Source organism: Sminthopsis crassicaudata, chromosome 3 (genome assembly GCF_048593235.1).
Source record: "Sminthopsis crassicaudata isolate SCR6 chromosome 3, ASM4859323v1, whole genome shotgun sequence".
Lineage (NCBI taxonomy): Eukaryota > Metazoa > Chordata > Mammalia > Dasyuromorphia > Dasyuridae > Sminthopsis > Sminthopsis crassicaudata.
Window position 1 is genome coordinate 215,621,939 of NC_133619.1, and position 16,646 is coordinate 215,638,584.

At 34.2% G+C, this 16,646-nt stretch overlaps 2 protein-coding genes across 7 annotated transcripts in view; both read left to right on the forward strand.

Moving 5' to 3' along the window:
• PIR (pirin) overlaps positions 1-3,773 on the forward strand; it is an 81,573-nt gene extending 77,800 nt beyond the window's left edge. For 5 of the 6 annotated variants that reach the window (XM_074299946.1, XM_074299941.1, XM_074299940.1 and 2 more), the window contains 2 exons: positions 1,507-1,573; positions 3,469-3,773. In XM_074299946.1, the coding sequence (XP_074156047.1) occupies positions 1,507-1,573; positions 3,469-3,584 (183 nt within the window). In that variant the 3' untranslated portion in view covers positions 3,585-3,773. Of the gene's footprint in view, positions 1-1,470; positions 1,574-3,468 lie in introns of all 6 variants that reach the window. The other variant, XR_012487934.1, reaches the window with a different exon arrangement.
• Positions 3,774-3,845: 72 nt separating this feature from the next.
• VEGFD (vascular endothelial growth factor D) overlaps positions 3,846-16,646 on the forward strand; it is a 52,272-nt gene continuing 39,471 nt past the window's right edge. Inside the window, exon 1 of the mRNA XM_074299939.1 lies at positions 3,846-4,718. Within this exon, the coding sequence (XP_074156040.1) occupies positions 4,629-4,718 (90 nt within the window). The 5' untranslated portion in view covers positions 3,846-4,628. The remainder of the gene's footprint in view (positions 4,719-16,646) is intronic.

Here is a 16,646-nt window from a genome sequence, read left to right on the forward strand (position 1 = left end):
TAAATGGGGATCCGATGATTAATGAATAATAAATGCCATTTCCAAATAATAAATTTCATACTTGCAAACTATAGAGTGTTTTTTGAGGCATATGAGAAATAGAGCTTATTTTGAATTATAGTATAAAAAATGAAAGGCAATTTGTCCACGTCCCTGCTATGCAAGGTAACCTATTTTCATTACATTTCAATCAATTCCCCTCCTTTCGGATCATTGTAACAAGCAGTGATTAATACCAAATCCGCAAAAATTATTAGCCTTTGTAATATTTTCAAATATTTTTATGCAGGGTTCCTGACCAAGATTAACTGAATTTTCATTTTAATTCTTTTTTTAAAAAATAGTTTTTATTTACCAGATATCTGCATGGTCAATCTTACAACATTGACAATTGCCAAACCATTTGTTCCAATTTTTCCCCTCCTTCCCCTCCCCCCCAGATGGCAGGTCGACCAATACATGTTAAATATGTTAGAGTATAAATTAAATACAATATATGTATATATTACCAAACAGTTGTTTTGCTGAACAAAAAGAATCGGACTTTGAAACAGTGTACAATTAGCCTGTGAAGGAAATCCAAAATGCAGGCAGACAAAATCAGAGGGATCAGAAACTCTATGTAGTAGTTCATAGTCATCTCCCAGAGTTCTTTCACTGGGTGTAGCTGGTTCAGCTCATTACTACTTTATTGGAACTGATTTGGTTCATCTCATTGTTGGAGAGGGCCATGTTCATCAGAATTGATCATCATACAGTATTGTTGTTGAAGTATATAATGATCTCCTGGTCCTGCTCATTTCACTCAGCATCAGTTCATGTAAGTCTCTCCAGACCTTTCTGAAATCATCCTGTTGGTCATTTCTTACAGAACAACAATATTCTATAATATTCATGTACCACAATTCAGCCATTCTCCAATTGATGGGCATCCACGTAGTTTCCAGTTTCTGGTCACCACAAAGAGGGCTGCCACAAACATTCTTGCACATACAGGTCCCTTTCCCTTCTTTAAGATCTCTTTGGGATACAAACCCAGTAGCAACACTGCTGGATCAAAGGGTATGCACAGTTTGATAATTTTTTGAGCATAGTTCCAAATTGCTCTTCAGAATGGCTGGATGTATTCACAGGACTACCAACAATGTATCAGTGTCCCTGTTTTCCCATATCCCCTCCAACATTCTGCATTACCTTTCCCTGTCATTCTAGCCAATCTGACAGATGTGTAGTAGTATCTCAGAGTTGTCTTAATTTGCATTTCTCTGATTCCATTTTAAGATTTTGTTCTGACTCAGTCTTAAAATTTGCTTCCCACTATATAATCTAAAGAGTTGGCTTTTTATACTCTCTGTATTACATAGAAAGTATTTCAGAATATTTTAACTCCTGAACTTGGAACATACTTTTATCAAAGCATACACATTTTATTCACTTCCTGTTTGATAGCCAAAAAATTCAGGACATAAGCCTAATTATAATTTAATCCTTCTGTTATTGAATTAGGATCCTGAAAGAAGCCACTTCGTCTTAATAGCAGGGGAACCAATTAAGGAACCAATTGTCCAACATGGTAAGACAGCAAGTGATGGTGCTTTTCTTGATTAGTTTTCTTTTTTTCTTTCAGATAGTAATGAGTGTATGTTATTACTGCAGAGAATGACAGAATTACACCTTATCCCTCCTAGAGTTCTGAGAATCTTGTTCTACTTTTTAATATAGAAAGGAAAGATTACAGTGTTGGCTTCTGCTGCTTATTCATTATTCACTCAGCAAGTATTTATTGATTTATCTACTATATTCAGAATATCATGCTATAACATAAAAAAGGCATATTTCCTATGAGAACCTTACAGGCTAGCATGTAAAATTTAAAAGTGATTTTAGTAGTATCCTTATAGAGTATTACACTTCCCAGTAAAAATATAGTTGTTGTGAGGGATTGTTTCCTAAAACATTTCCAAGTCAAAGAGTCATTTTCTTTTCCTCTGAGTCTGTAACTAACTTGAGGAAGAGCAATTAATCTAAAACATTTTGTGCATTTGCTCTATAGAGAGAGACAAGGACTACTTGGTTTTATTTACTGAATAACAAATACCAAATCACTTTCATCTTTGGGATGAAGTTTTATTGTGATTGCTAAAATAGAAATAGATATACAAACATTAAATTAATTTTTTCACCTTTTCATTTTTTTTTAGCTTTTTATCATCATATATTTTCTCAATCAGCAGTACAACTGTTATAATATGGAATGGATTGTAAAGTTGCAGAATTATTATTAGTAAGAAATAGGATAATATCAGAAAGAACTTAAGGAGAGTGAGGGAAATATTTGGGAGTAAATTTCTCAAATAGGTAAATAACATCTGCTCCAATCATGAAAAAAATGACTATATTAAGTGACAAGTAGGCCCAAATAGTCAGGAGCTCATTCCTGTGATACTTTCTTTTGGTCTAGAGAAGTCTGTAACAGTATTTTTCTCTTTTCCTTTATCAATCTTATAAAGCCTATACACCCACTCGCAAAATAATGTGTTTAAATATATAAAATATAATACATAGGATTACAAAGGAAACCAATTGAATGAAATACAAATATATTTTTAAAAATTTGAATAAAGTTTACAGACCTCAGATTAAAAAATCATTGCTGTAAAATAAGAACTCTTGATATGCAGCACACATAAGACTAATGAGACTATTTTAGACATTTTATTTGAAACTTCCAGATAAGTAAAGCAAAGGATTGTTCTTTTACCAGACATTAATATCCTAATGTCCTAATCTTTCATTTAACATAGATGAAGATAGTCACAAACTTTCACTTATTTGGAAGCAGCTTATTATTTAGTCATTTTAGTCACCTTCTACTCTTTGTGACCTCATTTGGGCTTTCTTGGGAAAGTTACTGGAGTGGTCCTTCTCCAGCTCATTTTACAAATGAGGAAACTGAGGCAAACAATATTAAGTGACTAAGATTTGAACTCAGCAAGCAGCATTGATCTGATTCTAAGCCTATAGCTTGATCTACAGTGCCACTTAGCTGCCTCTTTCATAATAGCATTTCAGTACCAAATGGATTGTGATGAAGGAGAAAAGGCAAATATCCCATTTCCTGAGAAGAGATAGGGAAGAATTCTTTCTGCAAGTTCAGATAGAAAACTAGTAGAAACGTTTTTTAAGATTAGCCCAGAACTATTTATTATCAATGAAGTACTGCTAGTTTGCAAAAGTTAATTAGAACTTCTTGAAATATGATTAACAAATTACTAACACAATATAAAGATCAGTTACTATTATTGATATTATTGTGCCTATCTCTTGCCTCAAGGAGCTCTTAATGCATTTGGCTAAGGACCAAACTAAGCTTCCCCCCCCACATCTTTTCTGTCATAAACAAATTACAGAAGCTTCACTCATAGTTCACAGAAACTAGTATGATTGTTTGACATCTTTTTGTTATAGGTCCATTTGTGATGAATACAGAAGCAGAAATTTCTCAAGCTATTATTGATTTCACAAGTGGCAAGAATGGATTTGAAAATGCCAGAAATTGGAAATCCAAGATAGGAAACCAGTGAAAAAATAACACAGTAGGTCTAGCTGCTTACTGGATTGTTTCCATTTGTTACATTCTCAATGTGTGTTCAAAGAAAAACCCCACCTAAATATATGTGTCAATATGAAAAATGCACTTAGTTTTTTTCATAGAAACATGTGGAAAGAAATTTCTGATATATACAAATAAATATTACTTCTATTAAAAAAAATTAGAGTGTCTTATTTTGATCTAAGAACTCTAGACTTTTGTTGGAGGGAGGGCAAGGAGGAAGGGTAGAACTAAGGGAGAAATGACAGGGAACAAGCAGATTCAATTTCTCCTTTGAAGACCTATTAAATAAATCCTGTGTCCCAGGCAGTAAACGAGTGACCTTTGAAGCAATGTTAGCTATTCCACTACGGAACTCATCCAAGCCTAGACTGAAGTTTCATGTTACAGGTTATCTGCTTTAAAATAAGAGTCAACCAGAGTGTTTCAGTGAGTTTTAAAACTGCCATGCTATTGGTAGTAATATAATAGCATTAGAGCCAAGACTTTGCTGCATTTTCTGCCAAAATCTGTATCAGATTGGAGATACATGCTTCTTCTGAAAACTTCCATGAAGGCTGTGAAAAAAGTTTTATTACCAAGTTGGATTGCTGCACCGGGCAATTTACAATATTGTCTATTAGAATACATTTTTTAGAAGAAGCGTGGACATGACTGATTTTAAAATCTTCTGGATATGAAATGGATTGGGGAGGCCTTTGCATTTTCAGGTGGGAAGATTTTTTAACTTCAGAAATTTCACAGTTAATTTTGAGAGCATAAGAACATTAATTTTTTTTCTCTTTCAATTCCCCCTCTCCAAGATCACTTCATCCAGATACTTTAAGTACTTAAGGCAGTTATATTGGATTTGTTTACCACTGCGTGTGTGCTTTTTGAATTGGAAAATTTGAGGGTTTTGAGAAAATGTTTTGAAAACTTTATTTTTGCAAGAGACATGCATTTTGAAACAATTACCTCTGGCTGTGAGATACCAACTGTTTAATAATTTGTGGACATTTTTTAAAAAATCAGAATGAACACACAGTGGGCAATTGTGAATATTTTCATAGTCTCCTATCTGCATCTCCTGCGGGGATCTAATTATCAGCATGGACCTATGAAGGTAGGTGAGCTATATTTGTGAATTGGACAAGTAGAGAAATAATTTTTAAGGGGAAAAATGTGCTTTCTCACTCATCTTAATGGTATTGTGTCCTATAATTCTCCTTTCTCCACTATGCACTTAATCTTGTGAACATTTAGAGCAATTCTAGCATGTGTTTATTAAAATTTATATTCTATTGAAGTAATTTCCTTAAGAAAAAACTATCACTCTCAAATAAAAAAGAAAAAATTTATGAAAATAATTGTCAAGGGGTACTTTTACCAAATATCAGTTTTTAAAAATTTTCTTCAGGAAATTTGCTTCCATTCATTTATAAAATATTCTTCTGGCTCTGGAAATGGCACAGCATTCTCCATGAAATACTTGTTTATTTTTATTTTACAAATAATTTTTCTGGCTTGATATTCTGGTACATTCTAGTTAGCAAAAACTTCTTCTTTGCTCCTTGCTATTATTGTTTGTTTTTTTCAAGAAAATCAAGAGTATGTTGTTTGAGACAAAAGCATGTGGTAAATGATGGTAAAGAAAATGTTTATTTTTGTTATTGCATCATATTCTCAGACAATTTTGCAGATGATACTTTTATTTTTTTCAAATTAGAAATAAAGGGCAAAAAAATCAAGACTAGTCACTTGACTTGGAACATTGAAAAAGTCTGAAAATATTTTTAATGAACGACACTTGTGGACCTCCTGCCTCTACAAAAGGATGGGCGGTGGGAGTGTCTATTCATATTTCTGCTTTTAAGCAATGCTTGTTCTTTATAATTTTGCAAATTCACTTTTTTAATAACTATTCTTTCTGTTCACATATATTATATCCACAGTATATATTGTTTTCTTGGTTCTGCTTACTTCATTCTGCAGCAGTCCAAGATGATCTTTCCATGCTTCTCTATATTCATCTCATTTATCATTCCTTACAGTATGTTTAATATTCCATGGTGTTCATTTGCCACAATTTGCCATTCCCTAAGTGACAGACATTTACTTTTTTTTTTTTTTTTTTACAATTCTTTGATATCATAAAAAATCCTGTTATAAATATTTTGGTATATATGAAAAGTTTATTCTTAAGACTCTCATTTGGATATAAAACTGTGAGTTGTCATCCTGCCGAGTGTCTTGATTCTGTGTACTATATCTGTTGTCATGTATATTTGTAATTCCTAGAAGATATTTCCGGTTCCCCTAATTATTATTGCCTTCCTGAATGACATTGTTTTCCACCTACTCTGTATATTTGTTGTATGTATCTAGTTATTTATGATGTCTTCCCCCATTTGAATGCCATACAATCAGATTGTGATACTTTGAGGCAGACTTTTAATTCACTGTGGCAGAGATCCACATTAGGACCTGAGGGCCAAAGCAGCTAGCCAAGAAATATCTCAGGAGCTAAGAAAGTTTTTTTTAAAATTTCTTAAATACAACAAAACTTTATTTAAGGATGTAAAAACTATTGTTACTTCATGGACCTGGAGATTGTCATCTGCTAATTCTACTAAGCAGCCTTTCACCATTTAATCAACTATTTGATATATTTTTAACAATGATTTAAAATATTTTATATACTGTATTAAAATCATACTTGAATTCCTTTTCATAACATAAAGATGACTCTAGAGTCTTGAAATTGAGACCAGTAAAGCTCAACTTCTCCTAGCAAGTCAGAAAGTCTTAGAATGCAATCCTGATAATGGCTTGTGTCAAATAAGGACCAACCTAATTAGATAAAGGCAGCTTATCCCCAAGGGATTGACCAGTGATTGTAGGTCCTACTAATGAAAGGAAAAGTTGAGTAATTTAGTAAAGATAGTAGCCATGCAGATGGAATCACAGGTCCTTAAACATACATATATTACCCTTACTTAAAAAAAATTTCAAATAGTTATAATGGTTTTGGGTAATATAGGCAAAATACATGTAGGCATCCTTTTAGATTGTTGCTTGTGGTTTTCAGCTATGTTTCCATGATTTATTTACCAATTTTTATTTCAGCTAATAGTGAAGATATATTATTACAGAAAAGGAGAACAGACTAATTCTCCACCATGGCTACCTAATACTTTATGTTCATTAAACTAAATGTATATACCATATTGGGGCATTCATGACCACTTAGGGTATTCTTAAGATCCTGTTTTGACATCTGGGATTTGGTATGCAATATAACCAGCTGAGATGTGGAAGACTTACACTCTCCAAGTTATTTGTCATTGAGACATATGGGAAGAAGACAAAAACACATCTGGCTCAGAGATTTGTTTTAAAGCTGAAGCATGATTGATGAGACTTTCCCTCTAACAATGCATACAGAACAAAACCTGTGAAATATTATGCAAGAAAAATCACAGTTCTAGGAAGGTGACTATGAGAGAGCTTAGTTAGTGTAAATTCAGGCAATGGCTCTGAGAGAATTATAGACCTAACTACTGCTTTTTTCTATTCACAAGTGACTTTGACAATGATGCAGTTGGTTGAAGGAAGATCCCTACTTCAGACTCAAGGGTTCTTAACTGGGAGCTCATAAATATATTGCTATTGTTTTAAGAAATACATTGATTAAACATTTCAATATATTTTGTGTCCTTTATAGTTCTATATATTTTATTTTATATATTTCAAAAAATTAGTCAAAGAAGAGGTCTATGGTTTTATCAGATAGCCAAAGGGGTCCATGAAAGGAAATAAATTTGGGCTTCGTAAAGGAAAATCTTCCTAATAATTCAATAGCCAAAATGGGAATGGGCTGCCTTGAGAGGCAGTAATTTTACCCTCAGCAGAGCTCTTTTCATTGAATGATCACTTGCAGGTAATGGTTAAAGTAAACTGAAGTCCCATCCAACTTTGGGATTCCATGAATAAATCTTATACACTTGGAGAACAGAGTGGTCCCAGGCACCTCTCCCAATAAGTTTTCTACATTGAGCATCTCCTTTCTTTATCTTGATTTCAGCAGTATTTGCCCCTACTTAAAAGCTAAAACTAAATCTACTTAATTATCCCAGACTGAAAAATAAACAGAGGTTAAAAACTATTGAATTAGATGACCTTTTTAATCACCTCTAGACTTAGAACTGTGCATCTCTGGTTTATGATCTTATAATAGCAGAAGGAGTTGGGAGATGGAAATTTCTGTTTGAAACAGCCATCTTGCTCTACCTTTAATTTTATAAATGAGGATACCGAACCCAAGGAAATTGTGTTTTGCCTAAGTTCATCCAGGTAAAGAAGCATTAGAGGAAGGGTTAATCTTGATCTTTAACTTACATAAATTAAAAAATAAAAAATTAAAATAAATTTAAAAATTAAAAAAATAATGTATATAAATTAAAATTAATTTAAATTAAAATGTGCTACTTTTAAGAAATGAATAAATTTTTATTTTACCACTCTAAGTCATGGGATCCTCATCTTTACAATGAAGGGTGGGGTATTGTTGGAATGGGTGATTTTCAAAATTGCTCCCCACTCTAAATTCTATGATCCTACCTAAGCACAGATCCAGGTTGGGATCACTGAGGGAGGAAGGGAACAGAGTGAGTATATGCAAAGGTCTATAAGAAGTCTCTAATTAAACTGCTCAGGATATTTTCTTCCCCTAAGACTCTAATCAAAACAAATCAATCAATCAATAAACATTTATTAAGAACCTACCATGCAGTAGGTTTTTAGGTAGGTGTAGGTCGGCTACACACTAGGGACCTACAAAGAAACAAAACGTAGCTCATTCCCTCAAGGAGTTTTCCTCCTAGGGGAGCTCTATTCTTCATTTTTGAGGTCTGATTTGAAAGGAGAGGTGTTCTATCCCATCAAGAAAGAACATGTTATGGTGCAGAAAATGGTAGATTTGGCATCTAAGGAATTATGTCTAAATCCTGACTATCCCACTTCTTATCTATGTAATCTTAAACAAGTCAAGTAACTTCGGTTTCCTTGTTTAAAATGAGATGCTAGAGTCTGGGATCTTGAAACAATTACCAATTCTGAGGTTCATACAAGGATATTGGGGAGAGAGATAAAGCAAATGCCTGTGAAAATTAGCAGTATCTTAGGCCCTTAAATGCAGATTTTTAAAGATGCATAGGCTTTCTCTATCTTCACTGATCTGGGAGGAAGTGGAAAGAAGAAAAATTAATACTGTACTAAAGCAAAAACCCTAGCTAAATACCCTTGGTCTCTTCAAAATAGATTGGGAATTTCCCATTTATAGGAAAAGAAATTATTCTTCTTGGATTGAGGAAGGGAATTAGAAGATTTAAAGAATAAAAAAGACAAAAGGAGATCTGATCCTTTTCTTTCCCATCTCCATGGCTATTCATATAACAAGATATTAGGAAATAGTGTCTCCCCATTTAGAACAGCTATGTGATGGAAATTGTCATCATCATTATTAATAATAACAATAGCATTATATAGGGACTAGGCCTATGGTTTCTTTCATACCAAGAACTTCAGATGAGGAAATTACTCTTCCCAATGCAGTTTTAGCTTCTTCAGAACAATCTTAGAGAATAAATTTCTTGCTTGAGTTCATAAAAGCACTACCTGCCCAAGACAGGCCTTCAACCAGGTCTTCTTGATTTTGAGACTATCTCTGCAGTGTACTGTTACCCCACAATATGGGCAATATGCTTCAGCTATGTGCTTGCTAGAGTCAACTCATACAGGTTAAGTATATTATTAAATTTTTAATAATTTGTGGACATTTGACTTTGGAAATTTGCAACCACTACAAATCAGGACTTGATATATTGTTTTATTAATTGTCTACTTGGGAGGATAGAGAAACTATTGTTAATGTAGATTAAACTTAAAAGCATGTCCTGTTTTATGGCAAGCTTGCTATAAAACAATTATCAATTACCAATAACACTAAATATAACAAAAGGATAGTAAGGTAGCAATTGGTCCCCAAAACATTTCCCAGAACCCTTTCTATCTGAATCAAATCAAAAAAAGAGAAGACTAAGATAATAATGATAATAATAACAGCTCATGTTTATATGGGGTTTTAAGGTATATAAAGCACTTTATTGACCACCTGCTAGATAGATAACCTTATTTTCCAGAAGAAGAAATTTGAGTTCAGAGATATTAAATGATTTGCCCAGCATCATATAGCTAAATAACTGTTCCTCTATGTTGACCATCTCAGAAAATTCAGAATAGTAGGCCTTAGGAGAACAGAAAATCAAATTTATTTGTTCAGCAACTCAGCAACTCAGGCTCCTTTTCATCAGTGAATAGTAAAAGAGAAACATTTCATTAAAATGTCACATTATTGGAAATGCTATTTTTATAAAGAAAAGGAAATTGACTTTTGGGGCATTCATATTATTCTGACATTGTCCAAACAGTTCAATTAGGCTTATAAGAATGATTTTTATCTTAATGGCTAATACTTTAGGTAGTCATTTGAGCTTTTAGAAAGGATTCTCTTTTTTTTTTTTTTTAATTTTTTAAATTATATATATATATATATATATATTTTTTTTTATAATATTATCCCTTGTATTCATTTTTCCAAATTACCCCCCCTCCCTCTATTCCCTCCCCCCGATGACAGGCAATCCCATACATTTTACATGTGTTACAATATAGTCTAGGTACAATACATGTGTGTGAATATCATTTTCTTGTTGCACAATAAACATTAGAATCCGAAGGTACATGCAACCTGGGCAGACAGATATTAGTGCTAACAATTAACATTCACTTCCCAGTGTTTCTTCTCTGGGTGTAGCTACCTCTGTCCATTATTGATCAACTGGAAGTGAGTTGGATCTTCTTTATGTTGAAGATTTCCACTTCCATCAGAATACATCCTCATACAGTATTGTTGTTGAAGTGTACAGTGATCTTCTGGTTCTGCTCATTTCACTCAGCATCAGTTGATTTAAGTCTCTCCAGGCCTCTCTGTATTCCTCCTGCTGGTCATTTCTTACAGAGCAATAATATTCCATAACCTTCATATACCACAATTTACTCAACCATTCTCCAACTGATGGACATCCATTCATCTTCCAGTTTCTAGTTACAACAAAAAGAGCTGCCACAAACATTTTGGCACATATATGTCTCTTTCCGCTCTTTAGTATTTCTTTGGGATATAATCCCAGTAGTAGCGCTGCTGGGTCAAAGGGTATGCACAGTTTGATAACTTTTTGGGCATAATTCCAGATTGCTCTCCAGAATGGCTGGATTCTTTCGCAACTCCACCAGCAATGTATTAGTGTCCCAATTTCCCCACATCCCCTCCAACATTTATCATTATTTGTTCCTGTCATCTTAGCCAATCTGACAGGTGTGTAGTGGTATCTCAGAGTGGTCTTAATTTGCATTTCTCTGATCAGTAGTGATTTGGAACACTCTTTCATGTGAGTGGATATAGTTTCAATTTCTTCCTCTGAGAATTGTCTGTTCATATCCTTTGACCATTTATCAATTGGAGAATGGTTCGGTTTCTTATAAATTATGGGTCAGTTCTCTATATATTTTGGAAATGAGACCTTTGTCAGAACCTTTGTTTTTAAAAATATTTTCCCAATTTGTTACTTCCCTTCTAATCTTGTTTGCATTAGTATTATTTGTACAGAAACTTTTTAGTTTGATGTAATCAAAATCTTCTATTTTGTGATCAATAATGATCTCTAGTTCTCCTCTGGTCATAAATTCCTTCCTCCTCCACAAGTCTGAGAGGTAGATTATCCTCTGTCCCTCTAATCTATTTATTATCTCCCTCTTTATGCCTAAATCATGGACCCATTTTGATCTTATCTTGGTATATGGTGTTAAGTGTGGATCCATATCTAATTTCTGCCATACTAATTTCCAGTTTTCCCAACAGTTTTTTCCGAATAATGAATTTTTATCCCTAATGTTGGAATCTTTGGGTTTGTCAAAGATTAGATTGCTATAGATGTACCCTTTTTTGTCCTTTGTATCTAATCTGTTCCACTGATCTACCGGTCTATTTCTTAGCCAATACCAAATGGTTTTGGTGACTGCTGCTATATAATATAGCTTTAGATCAGGTACACTTAGACCACCTTCCTCTGAGTTTTTTTTCATTAGTTCCCTTGCAATTCTCGACCTTTTATTCTTCCATATGAATTTTGTTGTTATTTTTTCTAGGTCATTGAAATAGTTTCTTGGGAGTAGAAAGGATTCTCTTTTTAGCACTGGCTGACTGGGACCTTAATCATTGCTATACTTCTCGGAGAAAAATACTTATCATATTGAAAACCTGTGTCAGAAACAGCTTTAAATCATTGTTTAACTCTAATTGTCCAGTGAGGAGGCAGTGAAGGCCTTTATATACTTTTTAAGACTTTGTGATTGCACTTACTTTATCCTGTGATGAGCTGGGGCAATGGTGAATTTGACTGTAAGAAAAGAATAAGGAGAGAATTGATTTTAAGAATGAGGAACTCTCCCTGATCTCCTTCATTAATCTCTAAAAGGGATTATAAGATGAAAGATCCAGACCTGTTAGGAACTTCAGAAGTCATTAAGATGAACCCTCTCATTTTTGAGAAGTAGAATTTGAGGCCCATGGAAAGTAAATGTTTCACACAAGTTCACCTAAGAGTAAATATCAGAGATAAATTTGAACTCAGATCCTTTGATTTAATTCCCTGGCCAGTACTCTTCTTACTGCAACACACCAAGAAAAGTGAGAACCCCAGAAGAGTTCCTTACTTTTCATTTCCTTTGTTTCCTTATTTAGACTAATTTTAGAAAGTATTTGGAGTGGAGTTCATTATTACAGATGTATAGACCAATGCCAGTGGGGGAAACAAATATAAAAATCAATGAAAATGAGAAATGTAATTGTGATTACTAGTGGTACATATTGGTCATAAGCAAAGGTCTTAACATGTCATATTTGCGAATACCAAAGAGAGAGATTTGCCTATAAGTGGGAAATCTGCAATTGGTTTGTGGAGCTTGTACTTTAGCTGCTTCTAGCCACAAGTGAACTAGTATCTGCTCTGCCCAAAGGAATATAAATTTTGAATGCTGAGACTTAGCAAGATATCTTGGGGTTTACAGGCTAGATTTTCTTTTTTTTTCCTCTTCCATATTTATTTATTATACCAATTTTAAAAAACTGAGACAATTAACTCTTTTGCCTCATGTTAGTGGAATTTTTTGAAATATGGCATTGGAAAGCTAGGTTTTGATGAAGCCTATTTGGCTTTAAAAGGAGCCACTTGACTATATCTTAAATCCAAATCAGACTGGTATTCACTGATAAGTCAACTATAATTCTCAGCCCAAGCCCCACTTGGTCTTTGGGTTTTGATGGCTCCCAGAAGTATAAAGAACAATTGTTTCTGTTTTGGCCATAAACCCTGAGGATTTTCTCCTCCCAGACTGATATATAAATTTAGATGATAGATAGATAGATAAATAGATAGATAGATAAGGACATATATTGATATGGAGATCTAGATACATAAATATCTAGATGTATATAGCTTTTTGTCTAGGTAAAAGAGGCCATCCTTTGTATCATTTCTTATTTAGCCTTATTCACTGAATAAGCAGTGCCTCAGACAAACCAAGACCTGGAAAGAACTTTAGCTTAAAAAGACCTAGGTTTCCCATTGCTGGGGTCATCACCAGTTGTGCTGATCTAAATCTTGCCACTGAACTGAACTGGCTATGGAGGAGAAAATGAGACTGGAGACTTTTCACAGCCCTGCCTTACTTAAATTTAATTCACTTGCAAGTCATAACATCAAGTTTCTGATGTCATTGGTCGTTTTAGAGAACAAAGACAAATAATAAAAAAATGAGGCAAAATGATTAACATAGAAATATGTTTTGTATGATTCATATGTACAATCTATATCAGATTATTTATCATCTCAAAGAGGGGAGGGAATTTGGAACTCAAATAAAAAAAAGAATGCTAAATTTTTTTGGCATGCAATTGGGAAAAAAATAAATTATTGAGAAAAAGGAAGGAAGGAAGGAAGGAAGGAAGGGAAGGAGAGAGGGAGGTAGGGAGGGAAGGAGAATGAGACAGAAACAAAGAAGAAGAGAGAGAGAAACACAGAAAAAGAGACAGACCAACAGAGAGAGAGACAGAGAGACACACACATACACAGACAGAGATAGAGACAGAGAGGCAATGAGAGAGAAAGAGACAGACAGAGAGTGTGTGTATGCTATCATGAGTGAGAGCAGTCATTCTGGTAGTTTTAAAGACACAGTTGCAGCTACACAGCCAGTGAGAACAAGCTACTCCCAGCATCCTGCCCATGATAAGAAAAAACAGAAGATAAGTCTTTCAGAATCAGTTCCCTGCCAATCCTAATGCTGCTATCTTAGGCAATCTGAACATGCCAGAATCCTGTTACATCCAGTAGGTACCAAGTACTATAATGTGTTGGCAATAAAAGTTTAGAAAGTGAGATATTCCCTGATCTCAAGGAATTTACTTTCTAATTGGGGGTTCAAAAGGGACAACATATAAAAGAAAGTTAATTCTCATGTTGTGGCTCAGCTGACCTGGCATTACATCTATAAATAAAATTACAATGCCTAAGATCTAAAGGTCACAGAGGCAGGGTGGATAATGAATTCTGAAAGACCATGGGATCCAGTAGCAAGGCAGATAAAAAGACCTGAGGAGTCCTTCATCTCACTAGATCAGATGGCAGAGACTGAAGACAACCCTGTTTGTGGGTGGTCACTGAGAGCATTTCAGTGCATTCAGATCATCTTCAAAATAGGAAAAATGTAATAGTTTCCATTAGCATGAAACACTATGAGAAAAGTGAAATGCAAGATATTATGATGATGAACACTATAGAAATATTTATATTGAAACATTCTATTCCCCAAGCCAATTGCAAAAGGAGATGGCAGTCTTTTGTGCAATTGAATAACACCCTCAAAAAGGAGCCTTATGAATCCAGGACACCTTTGCAAGACCCTTACACAAATCTAGGGGAATAGAAGAGAGGTATGACTGCCATGTCTCATACAGGAAGTCAGAAAATAACCAACTTTGGATTTTCATGAACTACTCCCTCCTAACACCAGTGTTTCCTCACTGACTTCCTTCTCCCACCTAAATAAACAAGTGTTTAAAAAAACAAGTTGCACATATTTTTCTGTTTTACCTATACATTTGAGGAAGGCAATATTCAGATTATCAAATAATTGAGTAACAGTCTCTGAAAAAAGAAGCTTCTAATCTTAATAAAGATAGGTATTACTATTAACATCCCTTTTCACAGATGAGAAAACTGGGGCTGAGTGAGTTAAAATGACTTACGCAGGGTTGCCTCACTATCTTAAGGTGGATTTGAATTTGTGTCTTTTTGACTTCATAGAGTTCAGAACTCTCTCTACTATCTCTGTGGCCTCATTTGATCTCCCTGGAACTCAGTTTCCTCATCTGGAAAATGAGGAACCTCTAGTGTCCTTATGATTGAGATACTTTATATTTAAAAGAAGTAGGAGATAATTTGCAATGTAATCAAAGGAAAGAAATAAACATCCAAAAACCAACAATGAAGAATACAAAATGGCATTTAGTCATGTCAAATTAAGGAGATTGTAAAAAGTCAGAGAACTGGGTTGAAGTGGCAGATAGCAGATAAGGATTTAGAGAGGAGATAAAAGTTAATTGGGCCTTAAAGGATGGGTAGGTTGGAGAGGTGGTTGGAAGAGGGGAGGATATACAAGTCACAGGACAGAACATTTTTGTGCTTGGGAGGCTTAACTTAAACCCAAAGATTAATTAGAGAACAAAAGAAGGCATTATGTAACCACATATTAAATTGTATAGTACAATCCATGTTTCTGAAGGAAGACAAATACTTAAAATACTCTAGCTAATACAAAATTGTCTGCTTTAATTGTCTAGCTTGATTTAGCAAGGAACCCAGATTTCCCAAGCCAATGCTGCCAATATAATAAATAGGACAAATCTGCTTTACTTGAAATGAATTTTCAAAACTCTAAAATACCCCAATGTGCCTGGACAAAAGATTGATGTACATTTAATCTTATCTACTCAAAACAGGAAAAACGTGGTAGTTTCCACTATCATGAAATACTATGAGAAAAGTGAAATGCAAGTTATTATGATGATGAACACTATGGAGATATTTATACTGAAGCATTCTATTTCCCCAAGCCAATTGCAAAAGGAGATGGCATTTATGGGATGAGCATATGCTTTTTTGATTTAGAAAATTCAGCTGAGCACAAGCACATACTAAGAATTCTCTGAATCTCTTTCTATCCTTTCTCCTCATCTTTAAATGCTCACTTCAACTCTCTTTTCTTGTGAAGAATATTAGTATTTTGCCTGAGGTTCTTCAAATTCTCCAGTATTGTTCCTTGAACATTCATGTGTTCTCAAAGATGTTGAAGAGTGGTATGTCTTGAGCACAGTGGCTATTGAATAAGATGAATTTATTTTTAATATAGACCATGTTAATGAATTATAGTCCAATGAATTATAGAGTAATATTTCCTCTTTAAATGGGAAAGTGTATTAGTTCTGAAAAAGGGGCAGGGGAAAGTAACAAAACTAATTCCAATCATTGGCATTTCTTAGCTAAACTTACCTGTTGCAAAGCAATCACCACAATATGGAGACAGAACCAAGGAAGTACATCATTAGCCACCAGAGAGAGACATTCAAGAAAGAGCAATACTGAGTTAGAGTACTACTTTTATCTCTGGCCAGCATCACAGAAAAGATCATGGAAGCTGACAAGTAGAATCACGTCACAAAATAGCAAAACTCAGTTCAATGGAAAACAAGCCTGAAGAAAAGTTGGTATGTGACTAAACTAAGCTAGATCACTGTGAGATAATTTGTAGATGAAACCAGAAGAACCACAGAAATCAATCAATAACAAACAACAATATATAGCAATTGATTATT